This window comes from Corythoichthys intestinalis, chromosome 3 (assembly GCF_030265065.1).
Source record: "Corythoichthys intestinalis isolate RoL2023-P3 chromosome 3, ASM3026506v1, whole genome shotgun sequence".
NCBI classification, from domain to species: domain Eukaryota; kingdom Metazoa; phylum Chordata; class Actinopteri; order Syngnathiformes; family Syngnathidae; genus Corythoichthys; species Corythoichthys intestinalis.
The window spans coordinates 11,465,462-11,482,962 of NC_080397.1; the positions used below are offsets into that span (position 1 = coordinate 11,465,462).

General features: G+C 37.7%; 2 protein-coding genes across 3 annotated transcripts in view; one reads left to right on the forward strand and one right to left on the reverse strand.

The window, feature by feature from the left end:
- The window catches only part of ppef2a (protein phosphatase with EF-hand domain 2a), a 38,522-nt gene extending 37,409 nt beyond the window's left edge, over window positions 1-1,113 (forward strand). For both annotated transcript variants that reach the window (XM_057832481.1, XM_057832480.1), the window contains one exon: window positions 87-1,113. In XM_057832481.1, the coding sequence (XP_057688464.1) occupies window positions 87-340 (254 nt within the window). In that variant the 3' untranslated portion in view covers window positions 341-1,113. The remainder of the gene's footprint in view (window positions 1-86) is intronic.
- Window positions 1,114-8,186: 7,073 nt separating this feature from the next.
- The window catches only part of scarb2a (scavenger receptor class B, member 2a), a 36,872-nt gene continuing 27,557 nt past the window's right edge, over window positions 8,187-17,501 (reverse strand). The window contains exons 8-13 of the mRNA XM_057831945.1: window positions 16,630-16,748; window positions 14,138-14,211; window positions 14,012-14,063; window positions 13,780-13,932; window positions 12,007-12,054; window positions 8,187-10,981 (exon numbers count right to left, since the gene is read on the reverse strand). Coding sequence (XP_057687928.1) covers window positions 10,850-10,981; window positions 12,007-12,054; window positions 13,780-13,932; window positions 14,012-14,063; window positions 14,138-14,211; window positions 16,630-16,748 — 578 coding nt within the window. The 3' untranslated portion in view covers window positions 8,187-10,849. The remainder of the gene's footprint in view (window positions 10,982-12,006; window positions 12,055-13,779; window positions 13,933-14,011; window positions 14,064-14,137; window positions 14,212-16,629; window positions 16,749-17,501) is intronic.

Consider the following 17,501-nt stretch of genomic DNA (forward strand, 5'->3'; position numbering starts at 1 on the left):
GGTGACGTCCTCTGGAATCCTCCTGCTTAAGCGGGCGATTAACCCACTGATCTACTGCTCTTGCTGGACGTTTGTTTGCTTTTCAGGCTTCATCTCGCATTCGGACTTCCGTCAGACGTGGAAGCTGCTGAGCGCGTACCTGAAGATGGAGATCACGGACGAGGCCATCTCGGAGTTGGCGGTGACCATCGACAGCAACCGCGACGGCGCCATCGACATCGACGAGTTCATGGAAGCCTTCCGACTGACTGACAAGAAGAGTCGGCTGGAGAGAGGGCGCAGCATGTTCATGGCAACTGCGCCTGACCTCGGCGTCTTTGAGGAAGACCAACACGTTTGAACACTTCGTTTTCTTTCAACAGCTCACATCTTCCTACATGCATACAAAAGCCCCAAACTCTGCACACTAATATACAATAGAGCTATGACAATAATCAATGAACATGGCTCACACAAGAAACTTGAGTCCACCCTACATTTTGCTGCACTTATCAGCTTCAACCCTAGATGGAGCTAGTCACTTAAATACTCCGTATCAGCAAATGCCAATACTGTTGTCAGGAAGCGCACGGGCAGGTAGGTTGTGTGGACCCAAATGCAAGGAAAACAACAATGCAAGGCAGGTGGCAGAGAACTCAAAAAATTGTTTTAATTATAACTAACAAAAGTGCAAAGTACAAACAAAAGGACTGGGGATCAAAAGGCAAGGTTCTAACCAAAACTTACTTAAACGGAGGGACTGGTACACGAAGGCTTGGAGAGGTCTTGAAATTGACGTTCGCATAGACAGACATTGACATAGACAATGACGCAACAAGGAGTGAACAGAAAATGGGAGCTTATATACACACAAGCAGACAAGGGGTAACGAGACAACAAGGAACAGGTGAGCACAGGAGGATAAACTAGGAGAAGGCACATCAGGTGAAATCAATGGGCAATCACAGGGACAAGTCACACTAGGAGAAAACAAACACAAAACCTAACAACTGTACCAGTCTTAGGGGTGGGAACCTCTGGGTACCTCACGATACAATTTGTAATGCAAGGTTCACGATAACGAGGACCTCATGATATGGTGATACAACAATTATCGATACATCAACTAATAAACAGAGAAACAAGCTATTTTCATCCTTCTGCTGTTAATTGGAATGAGTTTATCCTTGGTAGACGGTTAGACATTTGATGTGGGAGGGATGGCGGCGAAAGAACGAGTAGTTCAAAGGGATTGGACATGTATTGCCGTCAGTGATAGCCAATGCTAGTTAATTTTGGGGCATTTCACGTGATTTGCTAATGATTTTCGGTTACTTCCTTTTCCTTCGGGGGCATTTATGCGTCACTTCCTGGGAATTTTGGGGCATTTACTGGTCGCTTCCTGCTGATTTTGGGTTACTGAAAAGCAGAGGTGGGTAGTAATGCGTTACATTTACTCCGTTACATTTACTTGAGTAACTTTTTGAGGAAAATGTACTTCTTAGTTTTACCACGCAATAAGTTTTACTTTTACTTGAGTAGATTTGTGAAGAAGAAACACTACTCTTACCCCTAATTCACACCGCGTGCAGCTGCGACAAGCACACTAATCAATATGACAAATTCCACCGTTAAAGACGTGCCACAGGTACTCGTAAGTGTGACGCAGAAGTCCATTTTTTCAAGGACCGCATGAAGTTACAACAATACCACCGTGCTGGAAAGGACATTTAGCACCGATACAAAACAAAACTACTGGTTTCCTTTCAAAATAAAGCACTATTGTCAACGAGGATCACGTTTATTATGTTCACTTCGAGGTGATATGCTTTGTAAAGCGATTTTATTTTCCATACTTTTCATTATCATGAACGTATAAAATATTTACTTTTTCACGAGCTTGTAATGCTCCCATGCAGAAAAAGACACTCAGTCGATAATTTATATTTGATTATTTGTGTCATGATAAAACAACAAAAAACAAATGTTGCACTTATTACCTATTGTTTATTCTCAAGTGTCTGACGTTGGGACGTACATAGTATATACTGTGCCTGAATTTGTGTATTCCCGTGAGAGGCCTCGTGATTTCCTCTGTCTGATTGCAGCAGACATTCGTAGCAACCAGTAGAATTTGAACTGCGTTGTGTTTTTTTTAGCAGTTATGCAACCGTGTCGCATCCGCAGGCGTTGTGAATCTGGGGTTACTCTGTTACTTTGGGCTACATTACAGTTGTTACTCTTTCCCCTTTTTATTCTACATATTGAATCTATTTTTGTCAGAGATGCCAACTGATAGTAATTGTCTGTTTCACCAATGAAACGTCGCAACTATAATCACGTGACTCCAATCAGAAATAACAATGTTTTTTTTTCTCCACTAGAGGGCCCTCATGCTCTTTAGATGGGTGATGTTTCATTTTTCTAGTTTGAACTCCATGATTTTGGTGTATTTTGTTTGACCTAATATGGTCATGTAATAGGTTATAGTCAGGGGCACTAGAAGTCACGCACAGCAGGGGGCGCTAAGGACCTTTTTTTTAAAATTTTTTTAAAAAACTTTTTCCCATCCCAAAACAGCCGTTTCGGTCCAAATTTTTCATGCTCGCTCGTTTTATCCATACAAGGTAAGCACAACTGCAGTTCACACGCATGCTGGATAGTTTACATATTACTACTAGGCTACTATAAAGACAGTGTTCTATTTCACCTACAGTGTGTGTTTGAGTTTTTGCATTGGAAATAAAAGCAACCAACTATTATAATGCAAATCCCCGTAGCTAGACAGCGCAATGACACACAAACACATTTGAAAACTAAAAGGTCCAATAAGCCACACCTTTAAATAAATTTCACACTAATATCCAACAACGCTCTGCTCGGCGTCAGCTCAACAGCAACAACAAACAATAATATGGCAACAATGCACGCATGCACTACATGTCCTATTTGAAGACCCCTAAGGTAGATTTCCTTTCTGGACTCCACAGTCTAAATCTGCAGCAAACCTTTGCTCGCTGGGCAATATTATAGAACTGTCATCATAATCATCTTCATTTTCGACATCAAATTGACTTTTAAACAAAAAATTGGAGAGAAAAACTCGATAATTCATTTTTGCGCCATGTTAATGCCTCCTCTGACAACAGTTAACCTTTCCGCTCCAATAGCATCTTATTCAACGTGACCCGGTAGCAAGCAAGGTGTCAGGTGGTGACCATGTTATTAACAACAACAAAAAACAACAGCAACATTTTAACATATATATATTTAATCCCAAAAGTTAAATAAGCTATTGTTTCAATATGTTTTAATTTTCGACAACAACAAAATAAGAGTCAACTAAAACACTCCCTCAACACCAGGGGGGGCTGAAGCACTGACCAGCACCCCACTTCCCGCACTACTGGTTATAGTACAGTGTAATAATAACCTTTTATATAGATGAAGTTATGCTGAGAAAAAAATATACCATTATTTTTAAAATATCATACATTGTAAGCAGTTACCCACAATGTTACTCATTACTTGAGCATTCTTTTCAACAAATATTTTTTTTTTACTTGTACTTGAGTAAATTTTTTGAATGACTTTTACTTGAGCAACATTATTTAGAAGTAATGCTACTCTAAAGTAGAATTTTTAGCTACTCTAATCACCTTTACTGAAAAGGAAGTGACTCATCAAAGTCCCCTTAAGAGTACGAAGTGATTGAAAATCGACAGAAAGTAACCTGTAAATGTGTTAAAATTAACAGGAAGAGACTTGTTAATGCCCACAAAAGACCGTGAATGCTCTGGTTTCAGTGCCATTGACGACGCCAGATGTCTAATCCAGTCAAAATGAATTAGATGTCTCATGCTAACGTAGACACTATTCTAATGCGAGATTTTTTATACAGTGAGACCTTTTTAAAACGATACAGGATATCGATTCTTGGGGGGGAGATATCGATAACCATTTGGGATACATACGATCACGACATATCACCTTTTCGATTCATGGTCACAACCCTATTTCAGTCATGAATGCTCTTTGTATTTTCTCATCATTTGTTACTATTTAGCATTCATTTACGGTCTGTGTACCATGACGTCATTGTGATGGCCTTGTTGACACGCGCCTGTCGCATGGCTCCGATCACTGCCCGCATGGAGTGAGTGAAATCATGCTGCTCCATGATGCTGGAGAAGAAGGAGGTAGAGAAGCCGAAACAGAAAAACAAGCTACCGTAATTTTCGGACAATAAACCGCTACTTTTTTTCCTCATTTTGAAGCCTGTGGCTTATAGTCCAGTGCGTCTTATTTGTTGATTCATTTGGGTTAATAGGTAATACTTTATTTGATAGCGGCGTCATCATAAGACTCTCATAATTATGACACGACTCTATAATAAGCATGACAGATGTCTTAAGTGTCATCAGGCAAATTATGTCACAAACTCCATGAATAACCGGCCGGATCTTTTACATCCATTTAAAAGTGAGATAAATTGCCGCATCACACAAAATGACATCCATTATTTACTGTAGTGTTGCAATGCATGCTAGGAGGCATGTTGGATGACAACAGTGTAAAGAGCAGGTGGCAGCAGAGGTTGACTGTCTCACTCAAAGGAGCAGTGATGGCTAAATGAAGCTTCTTGAAGCAATGATGGTTCATTTGGTGTGATTACAGTCTTATGATGCCGCTGTCAAATTAAATGTTACCGGTTACTATATTTTGGTGTAAATATCCCATAATACAGTGATGACCGCCGCGGTTTATAGTCCATTGTGGCTTATCTATGAACAAAAGCCGTTTTCGTGTCAAATTTGGTGGGTGAGGCTTATTGTCAGGTGCACCTTATAGTCCGAAAATTATGGTATTTTTATCCTTCTGCTGTTAATTGGAACGAGTTTATCACTAGTAGATGTCCAAGCCGTTTGAAGTGGGAGGGATGTCAGTAAATGTTCACTGAACCCTGATTTTGGGGTAATTGCCTGTTGATTATAGGCCACCTCCTGTTAGGTTTAGGTTATTTCCTGATGATTTTGGGTCACTCCCTTTTACTTTTTGGGCAATTTGAAGTAATGACGTTTTGTATGTTTGTATTCAACAAAAACTGTAGGACAAGCAACATTTTGAAAATTTGAAGTTTTGTTTTTGCCATTGAGAATGAATGGGTTTTGTTTATTTTTTGTAAAAAACAAAACAAAACAAAAAACATGTTTTTGGCGCAACCGTGAACTTTATTGGTGAAATTGAAAGCGAGACTACGTCATGTGAATTTTGGGGAAGTTAGAATGGTGTGAATTAGTCAAAGCATGTGGGGGGAATTATGTGGGGTGCTTGCTTTGCGAATCATCCCCACAAAAATATAAATACACTGTATTTAAGCACGGGCTCATATTTTGCACTGTTACAAAATGACCACGAGAGGGCAAGAAAGACTGCTTTCTGCAAAATAAATTGGCGCTTCAAGATGGATTCAACAAAAGGCATTTTAAAAGTACTTTTGACGATGTCTCAGTTCATGTTTTTTAACTCCACATTAAGAAAAAAAAAAAAAAAAAAAAACCTAATATCTGAAAATAACATTGAAAAATACAAGTATCAATGAGAAAATCCTTGGTGTAAAAAAATAATTTTAAATTTAATGAAAATATTTTGGGGGAAATATAAAATTACATAATTTTTCACAAATTCCACCTTTTTTATTTTAGAAATTGAAATAAAATATTTAATATTCTGGTTTCAAACTTTTTTTATTCCTTTCGTGTAATTCTGATTTTAAAAATGTATTTTTAGCTGTATTTTTTAAATTTAATTATTTATCTTTACTATTTTTTGTATTAATGCTATTTTTATGTATTTATTTATTCACCAATGCTTTATGTATATATGTTAAACAACATTAGCTTTTCAACAACAACAAAAATGGAAAAACCTATGCACCAACATATATATTTTTTTTAAATTTGGTGGGGTTCAATTTTATTGATTGATTTGTTATTTATTTATTTATTTATTTATCTATTTATTTATTTATTGTTAAGTTTTTGGGTTCAATTTGATGAGGCTCTTTAGTACAGAACTTTGTTAAAGCTGCAACAGCTTTTCAGTATAGCTGAGTAGACAAACTGGTTTTGCGGTGCTGACCAAGGCGCTTCTTGAAGGTCACTGACTTGAAGTAGTTTGACAAGAGGAAACGCTTGCTCTCGTCTCGTGCAAACAAAACAAGAACAAAAAAAAACAAGAAAAAGATGATGCGACAACAAGAGACTGCAAAAACACGTCAGTGGGTCAAAGTTAAAGTTGCTGGGCAACTGAGTCACTGCACTCATCTCCGAAATGAACCCTTTCAGAGACAGTGGACAATCTATTCAAAAGTTATCCTTGGCGTAACTCATTCACTGCTAGCCCACGTCACAGAGTACGGATTGTGGTAATTAATAAAAGAATGAAATTGATATTGAAAACACCTTCTGAAAGCAATAGGACGTCCAATCTATTTCAATTGGAAAATGGATGTCCATTTCCATCAATGGCAGCCAAAGAGTTACTGGATGCTATGTGAGGTCACATTAATTTCATAAAAGTAATAATCAGTACAATTCCCGGAATACACACGGGCACATTTATTGGAATTTGTGTCTTCATTATTGCTTTAAAAAAAAAACAGAAAAAAAAAAATATTTATTTTTATTTTTTAAAGATATTTTTATTTATAATTATTTAATAGTTTTTTTGGTTTGCATTTTTTAAAATTATTCTTTCATTGTATAATATTTAAATACCGTATTGGCCCGAATATGAGACGGCCCTGATTATAAGATGACCCTCTCTTTTTCAAGACTCAAGTTTGACAAAAAGACTTTTTGAACACCAAATTAATTTTTATACAGAAAATAATTACAGTACATCTGAAACAAACGATTACGGTATAACAATATATTTGAGAGAAAAAGCATGTTATTTTGCCTCATTCAAATCTTAATATCTGAACATTTAAATAAGTAAACTAAAGTGCAATCATATCCGTAAATGAATGGCTTCTGGTTTTTGAAATGTAAATAAACCAATCTATTGTGAAAAAACAACAAAATGGCAATAACTGCATTAATCATCAAAGTGAGGTCTAACTGTAACTGTAGTCTTGAAACAAATCTGAATAAGGAAAAACATTGCAATTAAATAATGCAAACTGGTTAAACTTGAGAGCAGTTGAGATCTATCATGACAGAAGATTACTCCTCAAGTTCAGCATTCGCTTCAATGATATCTGGCGCCATCTAGCGTTGTGAATGGGTATTACGTCTAGACCCTGTATATAAGACGACTCCGACTTTTTCAGTCTTATTTCAATGCAAAAAACACCGTCCTATATTCAAGCCAATACGGTAATTCATTTTCCACATTACTTCCAATTATTCAAATTTATAAAAATAAAAATGAATACAATTCCCAGTGCAAAATACTTTACAATTTTATTTTTTTCAAATCAATTTTGTAAAGTTAATTTTATTTAGAATTGTTATATTACTTATTGCTTTAAAAAAAAAAAAAAAAAAAAGTCATCACTATTTAAATAATTGATTTTTCCCCAATTTGATCCTTCAATTATATAATTTTAAATAAAAAAGTTTTTTTTTTTGTTTTTTTTAAAATTATTATTATCCTTTGCAGAAACGGGCAGGCAACACCAATACTGCAATTGAATGTCAAATGGGGGCTGAAAAGGGTCCCATGAGCTGCTATTTTGGGATCCCTGTCCTATTTTAATGCAACAAAAAAATTTTAAGAGAAAAAAAAAAATCATCATTTATGCTTGAAAGGGTTAAGGAAACCAAAGGAAAAAAAATCCAGAAATTCAATTATAATTAGAAAACCGGATTTGTGGAGAAATTGCGTGGGGATGCTTTGCTCTCTCTCTCCCTCTCCCCCACGGGTCACTTCCTTTAGATTTTTGGGCATTTTTGGGTGACTTCCTGTTTAACTTAGGAGCTGAGCATTCATCCCACCCTCCCAGTCCAAATGGATTGGACGTCAAGCGTCGTCAATGGCACAGAAACCTGAGAATTCACAGCTAGTCCCCCCCAGTTTAAATTGCCATCAATTAATGAAATACTTTGCAAATCAAAGCATCCCCACAATAAATCAATATTTTTAAAAAGTCACTAGCCTTATGAAGTGGTAATAATTTGAGGGAAAAGAAGCAACACTACTGAACTTGACAACAAGCTTTATTTTTTTGCAAATACACTAGAAATGTTTACAAAAGCACTGTAAGAAAGTTGTGTGCAGTGAAAATTATCAAAAACTAAAAATGAGTAGTACTGTACTGGAAATTTTTTTTGCACCCCTCCTGTCAAAAGGGGGGGAGATTGTCATTTGGGAACCAAACTACAACCAAAGCAGGGGTGCGAAATGAAAGGTGTCAGGACCCCGAGTAGGTTTATGGCACAACCGCTGGTCCCTCTACAAAGGGGGGGCGTCATTCATCTGATTGGTCACGTCAAGATAATCAGCCTGTCCATCAATACTACGTGCTTTTGGAAAGTGAAATCAACTTGGACCCAAGCGGCACCGAACTAAACTATACAGTTTACACAACAAAAAGACAAAAACCCGAACATAAATACATGGCCCTGTTACAAAAACCATTCATTGATACACACAACTCCGTATTGCTTTTATCTTACATAACGGTAATAATACTGAGATTTCCACGCAAAAGTCTTTCCTTTGTCAGCCTTGATGACGAGAAGGCACAGCAGCGAATACGGCGGCGGAAAAACACATTAGGCGGTTTCGGTAGGTGGCACGACAGGGGATAAGTCGGCGGTCGGGGGTGTCTTTGGTCACAGGTCACTGAAAAGTATGCTTCCACCATTTTGGAAAAGAGCAATACGACTATAAACATCGTTTCAAACATGTTTAAATAAAAACTCAACAGGGGAACCATCTGGACCAGAGTTCTTAAGTGTTGCTAACCAAATAGCAAGTAGCCAACTAGCAAACATTAGTGTTAGCGTTAGGGTTGCCAATAGTCCCGGATTGTGCGGCACATCCCGGCAGCGGTACAAATCAGAACTTCCTAAATTCCAGGATGTCCCGCGCAATCCTGGACTGTTGGCAACCCAAATTAGTGTGGGATTATTTGTATAACCACATTTTGGCTCCCAATAAATTTTTACATAAAACATGCCATCGGTACAATATCAGCTGATAAACAGTTGAAATCGGTATCCGGAGACAAAAAAATTGTATCAACAGGGAAACACTCTGAACCTGAGGCCTTAGCCGTTGCTAGCCAAATAGCTAACAGCCAAATCACTAACATTAGATTTAATGTGGAATTAGTTACATACAATATTTTGGCTCCCGATATATATTTTTTAAAAAAACATGGTATTGGTACAGTACGGGCATTGGCCGATAGCACAAATCAGTATTAGGATAAATGCTGCTAGCCAAATAGCTAACACCTAAATAGCTAACATTACGGTTAATGCGAGATTATTAACATACCATATTTTGGCTTCAGATATATTTCTTCAAAAATTATGGTACAGTGTCAGAATTGGCTGATAACACACAGAATCGGTATCGGGAGACAAAAAATGGTATCAACAGGGGAACCATCTGGACCTGAGGCCTTAACTGTTGCTAGCTAAATAGATGACATTAGCTTTCACATGGGAATATTTAAATCCCATATTTTTTGCTCCTGAGGCATTTTTTCAAAAAACATGGAATTGGTACAATATTGGCCGATAGCACACAGTCTGAATCAGTATTGGGAGACAAAATATAGTATCAACAGGGAACCTTCTGGGCCTGAACCCTTAACAGTTGCTAGCCAAATAGCTAACAATAGTGTTAATGTGAGATTATTTACATACCATATTTTGGCTCCTGATCTTTTTTTTTTTTTTTTTTCAAAAAACATCGTATGGATTCAGTATGTGCATTGGCCGATAGCCAACTGTTGGAATCGGTATCAAGAGACCAAAAGTTGTATCAACATGGGAACCCCCTTGACCTGAGGCCTTAAACACTGCTAGCCAAATAGCTAACATTAGTGTTAATGTGGTATGAGTTATATACCATATTTTGGCTCCCGATATATATAATTTTTTTTTTTTTTAAAAACATGGTATCGGCTGATCGCACGCAGTTTGTAATTGGTATCGGGAGACAAAAAAATAGTATTGGTGAAACACTAGATAAATTGGCAACATGCTCAGTTATGGCCACTTCCTAGCAGCAAAGACACCAAAACAGTGTTTGAAATGTTGTGTAAAGGCGGACCACTGTAAACGGAAGTGACAAAATACCCCCCCCCCCAAAAATTTTAAATACAAAAAGGGCACATTTTCCAGGCAAAAAAAGTGTCGTTTGATTTTTTTTGAAATGATAAGACAACAAGTGATTCAAGTGCCGTGTTTTGCACAGTAACACCGACAGTGTCTTTGACTCAAGAAACTGAATTAACCGGAAAGGACCGCCGGTGGTCCCAATTGTGCTTGCGTAACAGTTTAGGCTAAGGCAGAGAAAGCCGATTTCCGGTCGCCCTTGGTGAGTTCCGCAATATTTTGGAAATTCGACGGGAATGAAGGAGGAAATGCGTTTCGTGTTAACGGGGAAAAAAAATCACAGCTCGTGCGCGAAACAAAAGGCAGAATAAGTGTTTTGGCTCAGTCTTGTGTTTCTTGTTCCTAATACTTCCGTGGTGGTAAGACGGCTATTTTCTGGAGGGAGCTGGAGTCCTTCATCTTTGGAGGCTCGGCGTCAGGGGGGCGGCTAAGAGAGTTCCTGCGCGACACCCCCCTTGAGCTCCGGGAACAAGGGAAGGGAAGGAGGGTGGGGTTAAGGTGATCCCGGATCAACACTTCTGGGCATCCACTGGAGACATGGCAATGTAGGAGCCATTCCTGATTGGCTGAGCAGGAGGTGCCTCAGGCGACTCGTCTGTCTTGTCGCTCACCTGAGTGTACGCCGTCTCGTCTTTGGCCGTCTGCAGCCAAAACACCAGGTTAGGACCAAATGTGTTGCCGTTTGAGCAAACAAGACGTGCTTCATCAAACGTCACACATGCTTGGGTGTTCAATCGTTGGTTTTGGAAATGTTTACTATGAAACATTGTCTGAATGCCGTATTTCCTCATTTGTTTACAACTGGTTTTTTCCATTTTATTCACTTTATTCTATACATTTCTTTTAAAAAATGTTTAAAAAAAAAAACATGTATCCACTAAATTGGCATACGCTATCATTTGTAGATATGGGGTTAAAAAAAGAAAAAATATATATATACACATATACATATATATAGAAATAAGCTATGACTGTCCTGTTTAAATTTATTGACTTTCCCAAATATTATTTTGCTCATTATTTTTTCCTTCATTAATATATATATATATATATATATATATATATATATATAACAAATATACAGTACACAGTATATATTATATATACAATATATACACACATAGGCACACTATATTTAATATGCATACTATTATAATTAATAAAAAAATACATTAAAAAAGTAATATTTAATCATTCTATAAAATAGTATACAATAAAATAATTTATATTTTTGTATGCAAATTATGCAATATAGATTACAATACAATATAGATAAAATACAATTTTAATTCATATGCTTACTATAATAACATACTATTATTTGTTTATATATATATTTTTAAAACTTTATCCAAAGAAAATAAAAAGGACGAATGCGAAAAATATTAGGATCCCAAAAACAGAAAACCCACACATACTATTGAGCCTATTGAATGCGCTAATGAGAGCTTCTGTTTTGGTTAGCAACACAAGTCAAATTCAATGACCCAATTTTATGACGCAGCACCATTTGAGGAAATACGGTAAATCCAAAAGCCAAAACAAGATCAAATAAATGAAACCGGACTAAATAAAGCAGATGCACTCAAATAGGAAGGAATAAATAATCCTCCAACAAAATGCAAAACATGGCAAACAAGGCAACAAAAATGAAAAAAAGACTTACAGCAAAAGAATGAAAAGCCTCAGTAAAATCAATGCGTTTTACTTCGTTCTAAAACAGAAAAAGGGGGAAAAGGGGGGTGGGTTATAGAAAATGCAAACAGGGTTAATACAACAACAACAAAAACGTTTGACATGGCAAGTAAACATTTTCAAAAACTTCCTGCTAGTGCTGTACGATATATATCGCCAAAACGATATCAAACATTCTACTGACATTTTACATGTCTATTGTCATTATCACCATAAATAGACCTATTCCTGCAATTGATGGATTCCATACACCATTAATCAGCCTTGAAGTATCCCCATCTTTACTCCATAGTTAGCCAATTGGTAAGTGAGTAATGCATGCAAGAAGATTGAAAATAGCAACACATATATCACAATTCATTCAGATGTTACTATTAAGTTATTATTAATGATATTATGCTAACTTATTATGCTAACTACACGGCAGTCTTAAAAGTCCAACCACTAATCACAAGCATTGGTATAAATATAGGTATATTGTTAAGATTCTTATTAGTACTGTATATAATATAGGTATATAGTACAGATATTTTTACATTTGCTTTTGTTTACACTGCTTAACATTTGTGGCAGGTAAGCTTAACCCTTTCAGGGACAGTGGGCATCTGTTTAAAAGTTGTCATTGGCTTAACTCATTCACTGCCAGCCCAGGTCACAGACTACCTTATTTTTCGGACGATAAGTCGCAGTTTTTTTCCCATAGTTTGGCTGGGGGTGCGGCTTATACTCTGGACCGACTTATGTGTGAAATTATTAACACATTATTATATCATTTCATATGTTATTTTGGTGTTTTGGAGTGACACTGATTGTTTGGTAAACTTGTTAGCACGTTGTTTATGCTATAGTTATCTGAATAACTTTTAATAGGTATGATACGTTAACATACTAGCAGGGGTCGCGTTAACCGAATATTTTCCGTCGTTGACCGATTTTTTAAAACGGTGACGGAAAAAACTGAAGTCCATCTGTCATTTTGACAGGTTGCAATTCACACCCCAGACCACAGGGTGGCGAGTGAGCATATTAATCAGCTATTGTCTCTCCTGATGCATGACGTCGTTGGCCTTACTCAGAAAAATGTCAAGGCAACTCAGTGTCCGAAGTTTCTTCAAAAAGCCCCAAAACGACGATGGTGTTGACAAAAGAGGTGAAAAAAGAGGGACTGCACAAGCGGGCACGCAATTCAAGTCCATGCACACCAGGAGGAAGGTGTGAGACTACGTTCAGGCCACAGCAGGTGAACTGTTAATTTCATTGTTCCATATGTAGCCTACCTACTGGGGCCTAATGACAAAATACGTGTGGCAACACTAATACTGGATTTGTGATCGAGGGCTGCAAAATATTGTCCCATCGGCCACAATGGGCCCCTAGGCCGGTAGTCCGAAACCCCTGTCCTAATTGAATGGGTTTTTTTTTTGTTTGTTTTTAAATAATAATTTCTACATGAAAGGGTTCATGTCAATTTTATTGTATGATTTTTTTAGCAAAATCGTGGCATATCGATGCTGTAAAACAACATTGTTTCCATATCGCACAGCACTAGTTCCGACAAAAGCTTATAGCCGTTGACAGCAATAGACGTCTGATCCATTTGGACTGGGAGAGGGTGAATGATTCGCCCTCTCCCAGTCCAAATGGATTGGACGTCTTTCGCCGTCAATGGCAGACAGTGAGTTAATCCGCAGTAAAAGCCACTTCAGATTTTTTTATTTTGTTTAAATACAAGCGCAGTACTCACCTTCTTCTGGCGGTTCCGGCAGAACAGGACCACCAGGACTAGCAGCAGGATGAGACCCATGCCCACAATGAGCAAAGGAAAATTGGACACCAGGGTGACTATGAGCAGCAGCGTTCTCATCTGTGCGGCCGAGTCGTCGTCAACCGTCGCCGTCTAGCGGAACAAAAATGTTACCTACCTCGCATACGGAAATAGAGACGCTCTGTCACCTTCCCGCTGCGCAGCGACTTACCTCGTTGACGTACATGATGGGGAAAATGGTCTCGTTTAAGAACTTTGTTTCGCTGTGGGACAGGAAGGGACATGTTAGCCAAGAGGTGGAGGCTTTTCAAAATAAAATACGCAAAACAACACTTACGGGAAGCCTGTGACTCTCTTTAGAATGACATTGAGCTGAGCACGTTTGCAGGCCCGAATGGGAACGCCAGTGGTCTGTAAATGACAACTTGTTTAAAAAACAAAAACAAAAAAAAAACTCTGCGTCGAACTTATGGACAGTGGGCCAAATCTGGCCCATATTATTATTTTGTGCGGCCCATAAGTTCAATACAATATTTGCTGATACTCCAAAATCCGGCAGGATTTAATACAATTTATTGGCTGTGGATTGGTTTAATTCGACATTTAAGACAAACAGTTCCATTTTACTTACATCATTAAAACAATTTTTTTGACAAAACAGCATGTTAAAAGATGACCATCTATATTTTAGGTTTAGATGGATTTTGATTTCTGCGTGTTAAACAATTTGATATATAGCGTTTAAAATTAATTAATTGTTACAACCTTAATAAATGAACACTGATTACATATTTCTCACTAAAATAAATTTTGAATAACAATTTAGTGGTCCTCAAAACATTGATGACTACAAAAACAGAATTGAGTGATCTCTCGCTAGATCGCAGCTCAACTGTCGCTCCCACAGTGCATCATAGATTTTTTTGAAATATTAACATATAAAAGACTTCTAAAACATATTTATGTCCATTTATTTACATCTATGTATGTATGTACTTACATACGCATATTATATGAGGGAGAATGAATGAACAGTGTGTATTATTTATATATTTTATGTATGTTTTATATATTATTAATATATTAATATCTATTTACGTTATTCAAACTATTCTTTAATGTTCTAATGCATGGTTTATGCTTCTGCGTTGACCCTACGCCGTCGATGAGCATTTGAAGCCCTGCATAGAAGTGACGCATTGCGCTGTAATGCACCGCCCAGTCACTAGGGGGGTATTATCCTTATCTTTGTGTGGTTTCGCGGGCTTTCGCTTGGCTTCACACGGAGCAGCCTTTTTTTAAAGCTGGAAAATTCGAAAAACAATTGCTTTTACTCCAAATGCTAAAACTCAGGATACGCAGAAAACATTTGCGGAGGTGGTCTGTCCAACCACTCAACCAGTCGAGGCAGAGAACGTGTGTATTTGCCACACTGAAGGGCATGGACGAGCAGATTTGACAATCTTCACTGAATTCAACCTTTAATATCACACAGCAATCACGGAAATGACGTTTTGTGTGGACCAATGTGCCTTACTCTGCCTTATCACCACAAAGAGCTTTTTCCATCTGAAAATTCTTGTGAATAAATGCTTAAATCCTTGAATTCTTTATGGACATGGACGTAAAACAGTCTTGATTCTTGGTTAAAAGCCAAAAAAAAAAAAAAAACGGGCAGTTAGCATTTAATTACGTAAATATGTCGAATGTGCTGTTAGTCTTTGAGCCACTGTGGCGCCACCATATTACCACAAAGAGCTTTTTACGTTGAAAATTCTTGTGCATAAATGGTTAAATCCCTGAATTCTTTATAGATAAGGATGTAAAACAGTCTCGATTCTTTGTTAAAAGAGCAAAGAATCGGACAGTTAGCATTTATTTTACGTGAATATGTCAAATGTGCTGCTAGTTCTTAAGCCACTGTGGCGGCAGCCTGACAACAAACAGCTTTTTACGTTGAAAATTCTTGTGAATAAATGCTTAAATCCCTGAATTCTTAGATATTGGCGTAAAACAGCCTCGATTCTTGGTTAAAGGCAACAACAACAAAAAATCGGCAGTTAGCATTTATTTTACGTAAATATGTCGAATATGCTGATAGTCTTTAAGCCACTGTGGCGGCAGCCTTATCACCACAAAGAGCTTTTTACGTTGAAAATTCTTGTGAATAAATGCTTAAATCCCTGAATTATTTATCGATATTGACGTAAAACAGTCCCGATTCTTGGGAAAGGCAAAAAAAACCCCAAAACAAACAAAAAAAAAACTGTCAGTTAGCATTTATTTTACGTTAATATTGTGAATTATGATGCCAATGCCGTAGCGGTTAATTTCTCCCATTGATTTTTTTCACAACGTTTCAAAATGCAAGCATGGTACGAAAAATATAATAATTGAACAAAACAATAGTAATTAAAATAACTGAACAAATCACTCATGAGACAATCCTTCCTGTTTGTATGCGGTACAGCGTTCGTACTTTTCCAACTTAAATCCGGCGTTGGATCGCTGCATGTGTTGAATAACTGCGACCAACTGCGAATAACTGAAGCGGAGTGTGGGACGGCCCCCCTACTTGAAGGCGTGGTGCCGTGTCCGTGGAATGTGTCCCGTCAATATAATTATGAAGTCTATGTCAGTATTAAGATGCTTCAAAAAGAGGAGTTAGAGCATTCTTAGATCGAAAATATTTCAAATGATCATTAATTGGTTGTTAATCAGCCGATTAATTGCGGCTGCCTTAATTGGCAGACCTGATGGAAACAGAACGAAACAATATGTCCCACGACAAAAGGAATTTGATACCACAGTTGTAGAAGGTTCCCATACCGGTTGCAGATCCAGGTAGGTTTCGTGCTCCTCTTTGTTGGGATTCAGGCCTTCGATGGCGTTGATGTACTTAGGGTCGGCCTGGTAGAAGTGAGGGAAAGATACCACGATGGGGGCACCTTGAGGGAGGGCGGCAAGAGAAACACAAACAAGTCAATAGCCGCTCTTAAACTCCGGCAGGTAGATAAGAAAAGAAACGTGAGATAAAGACAGTCTATGTGGTGTTGTAAATTGCTGTTCTAAGTTGGAGATAGTGCCGGCATGTGCTGTTTTCACACGCGAATGTAGTTAACACAAACAATGTGACTCCTTTCACGCAGAGATTCACGAGCCGTAACATACAGTGGGGAGAACAAATATTTGATACACTGCCAATGGGAAAACCCAATAACAGTGTATCAAATACTTGTTCTCCCCACTGTATTTCATCCAGCAAACGGCTAAAACAGTTTGGCAGATAGAGAACAGTCTCTCAAACAAAGTAAAATTATGCATTTCAAGTCGTTTATGACTATTCAGTTAAGGTAAACAGTATGAAACTAAAATGACTTCACAAAACCCATTGCAGTCATTTGTTGGCCAAAACCCGTTAGCTTAACGCGACTTTAAAATGGAAGATGCGGCTTACACGCTACCGAAAATGAGCGTTGCGTCAATGTTTTTGATTCTCAAAACACAGGTAACACTCACAGATGCAAATAGAATGACATTTTGCGGTTTTAGTGCAACGTCAAAAATTAGCTACCTCAACAAAACTTTAGCGGGACGACTTCACCATAACACGCAGGAGTGGGAACCTCTGGGTACCTTACGATACAATTTGTGATAAAAGGCTCACGATAACGATGATCTCACGATACAACATTTATCAA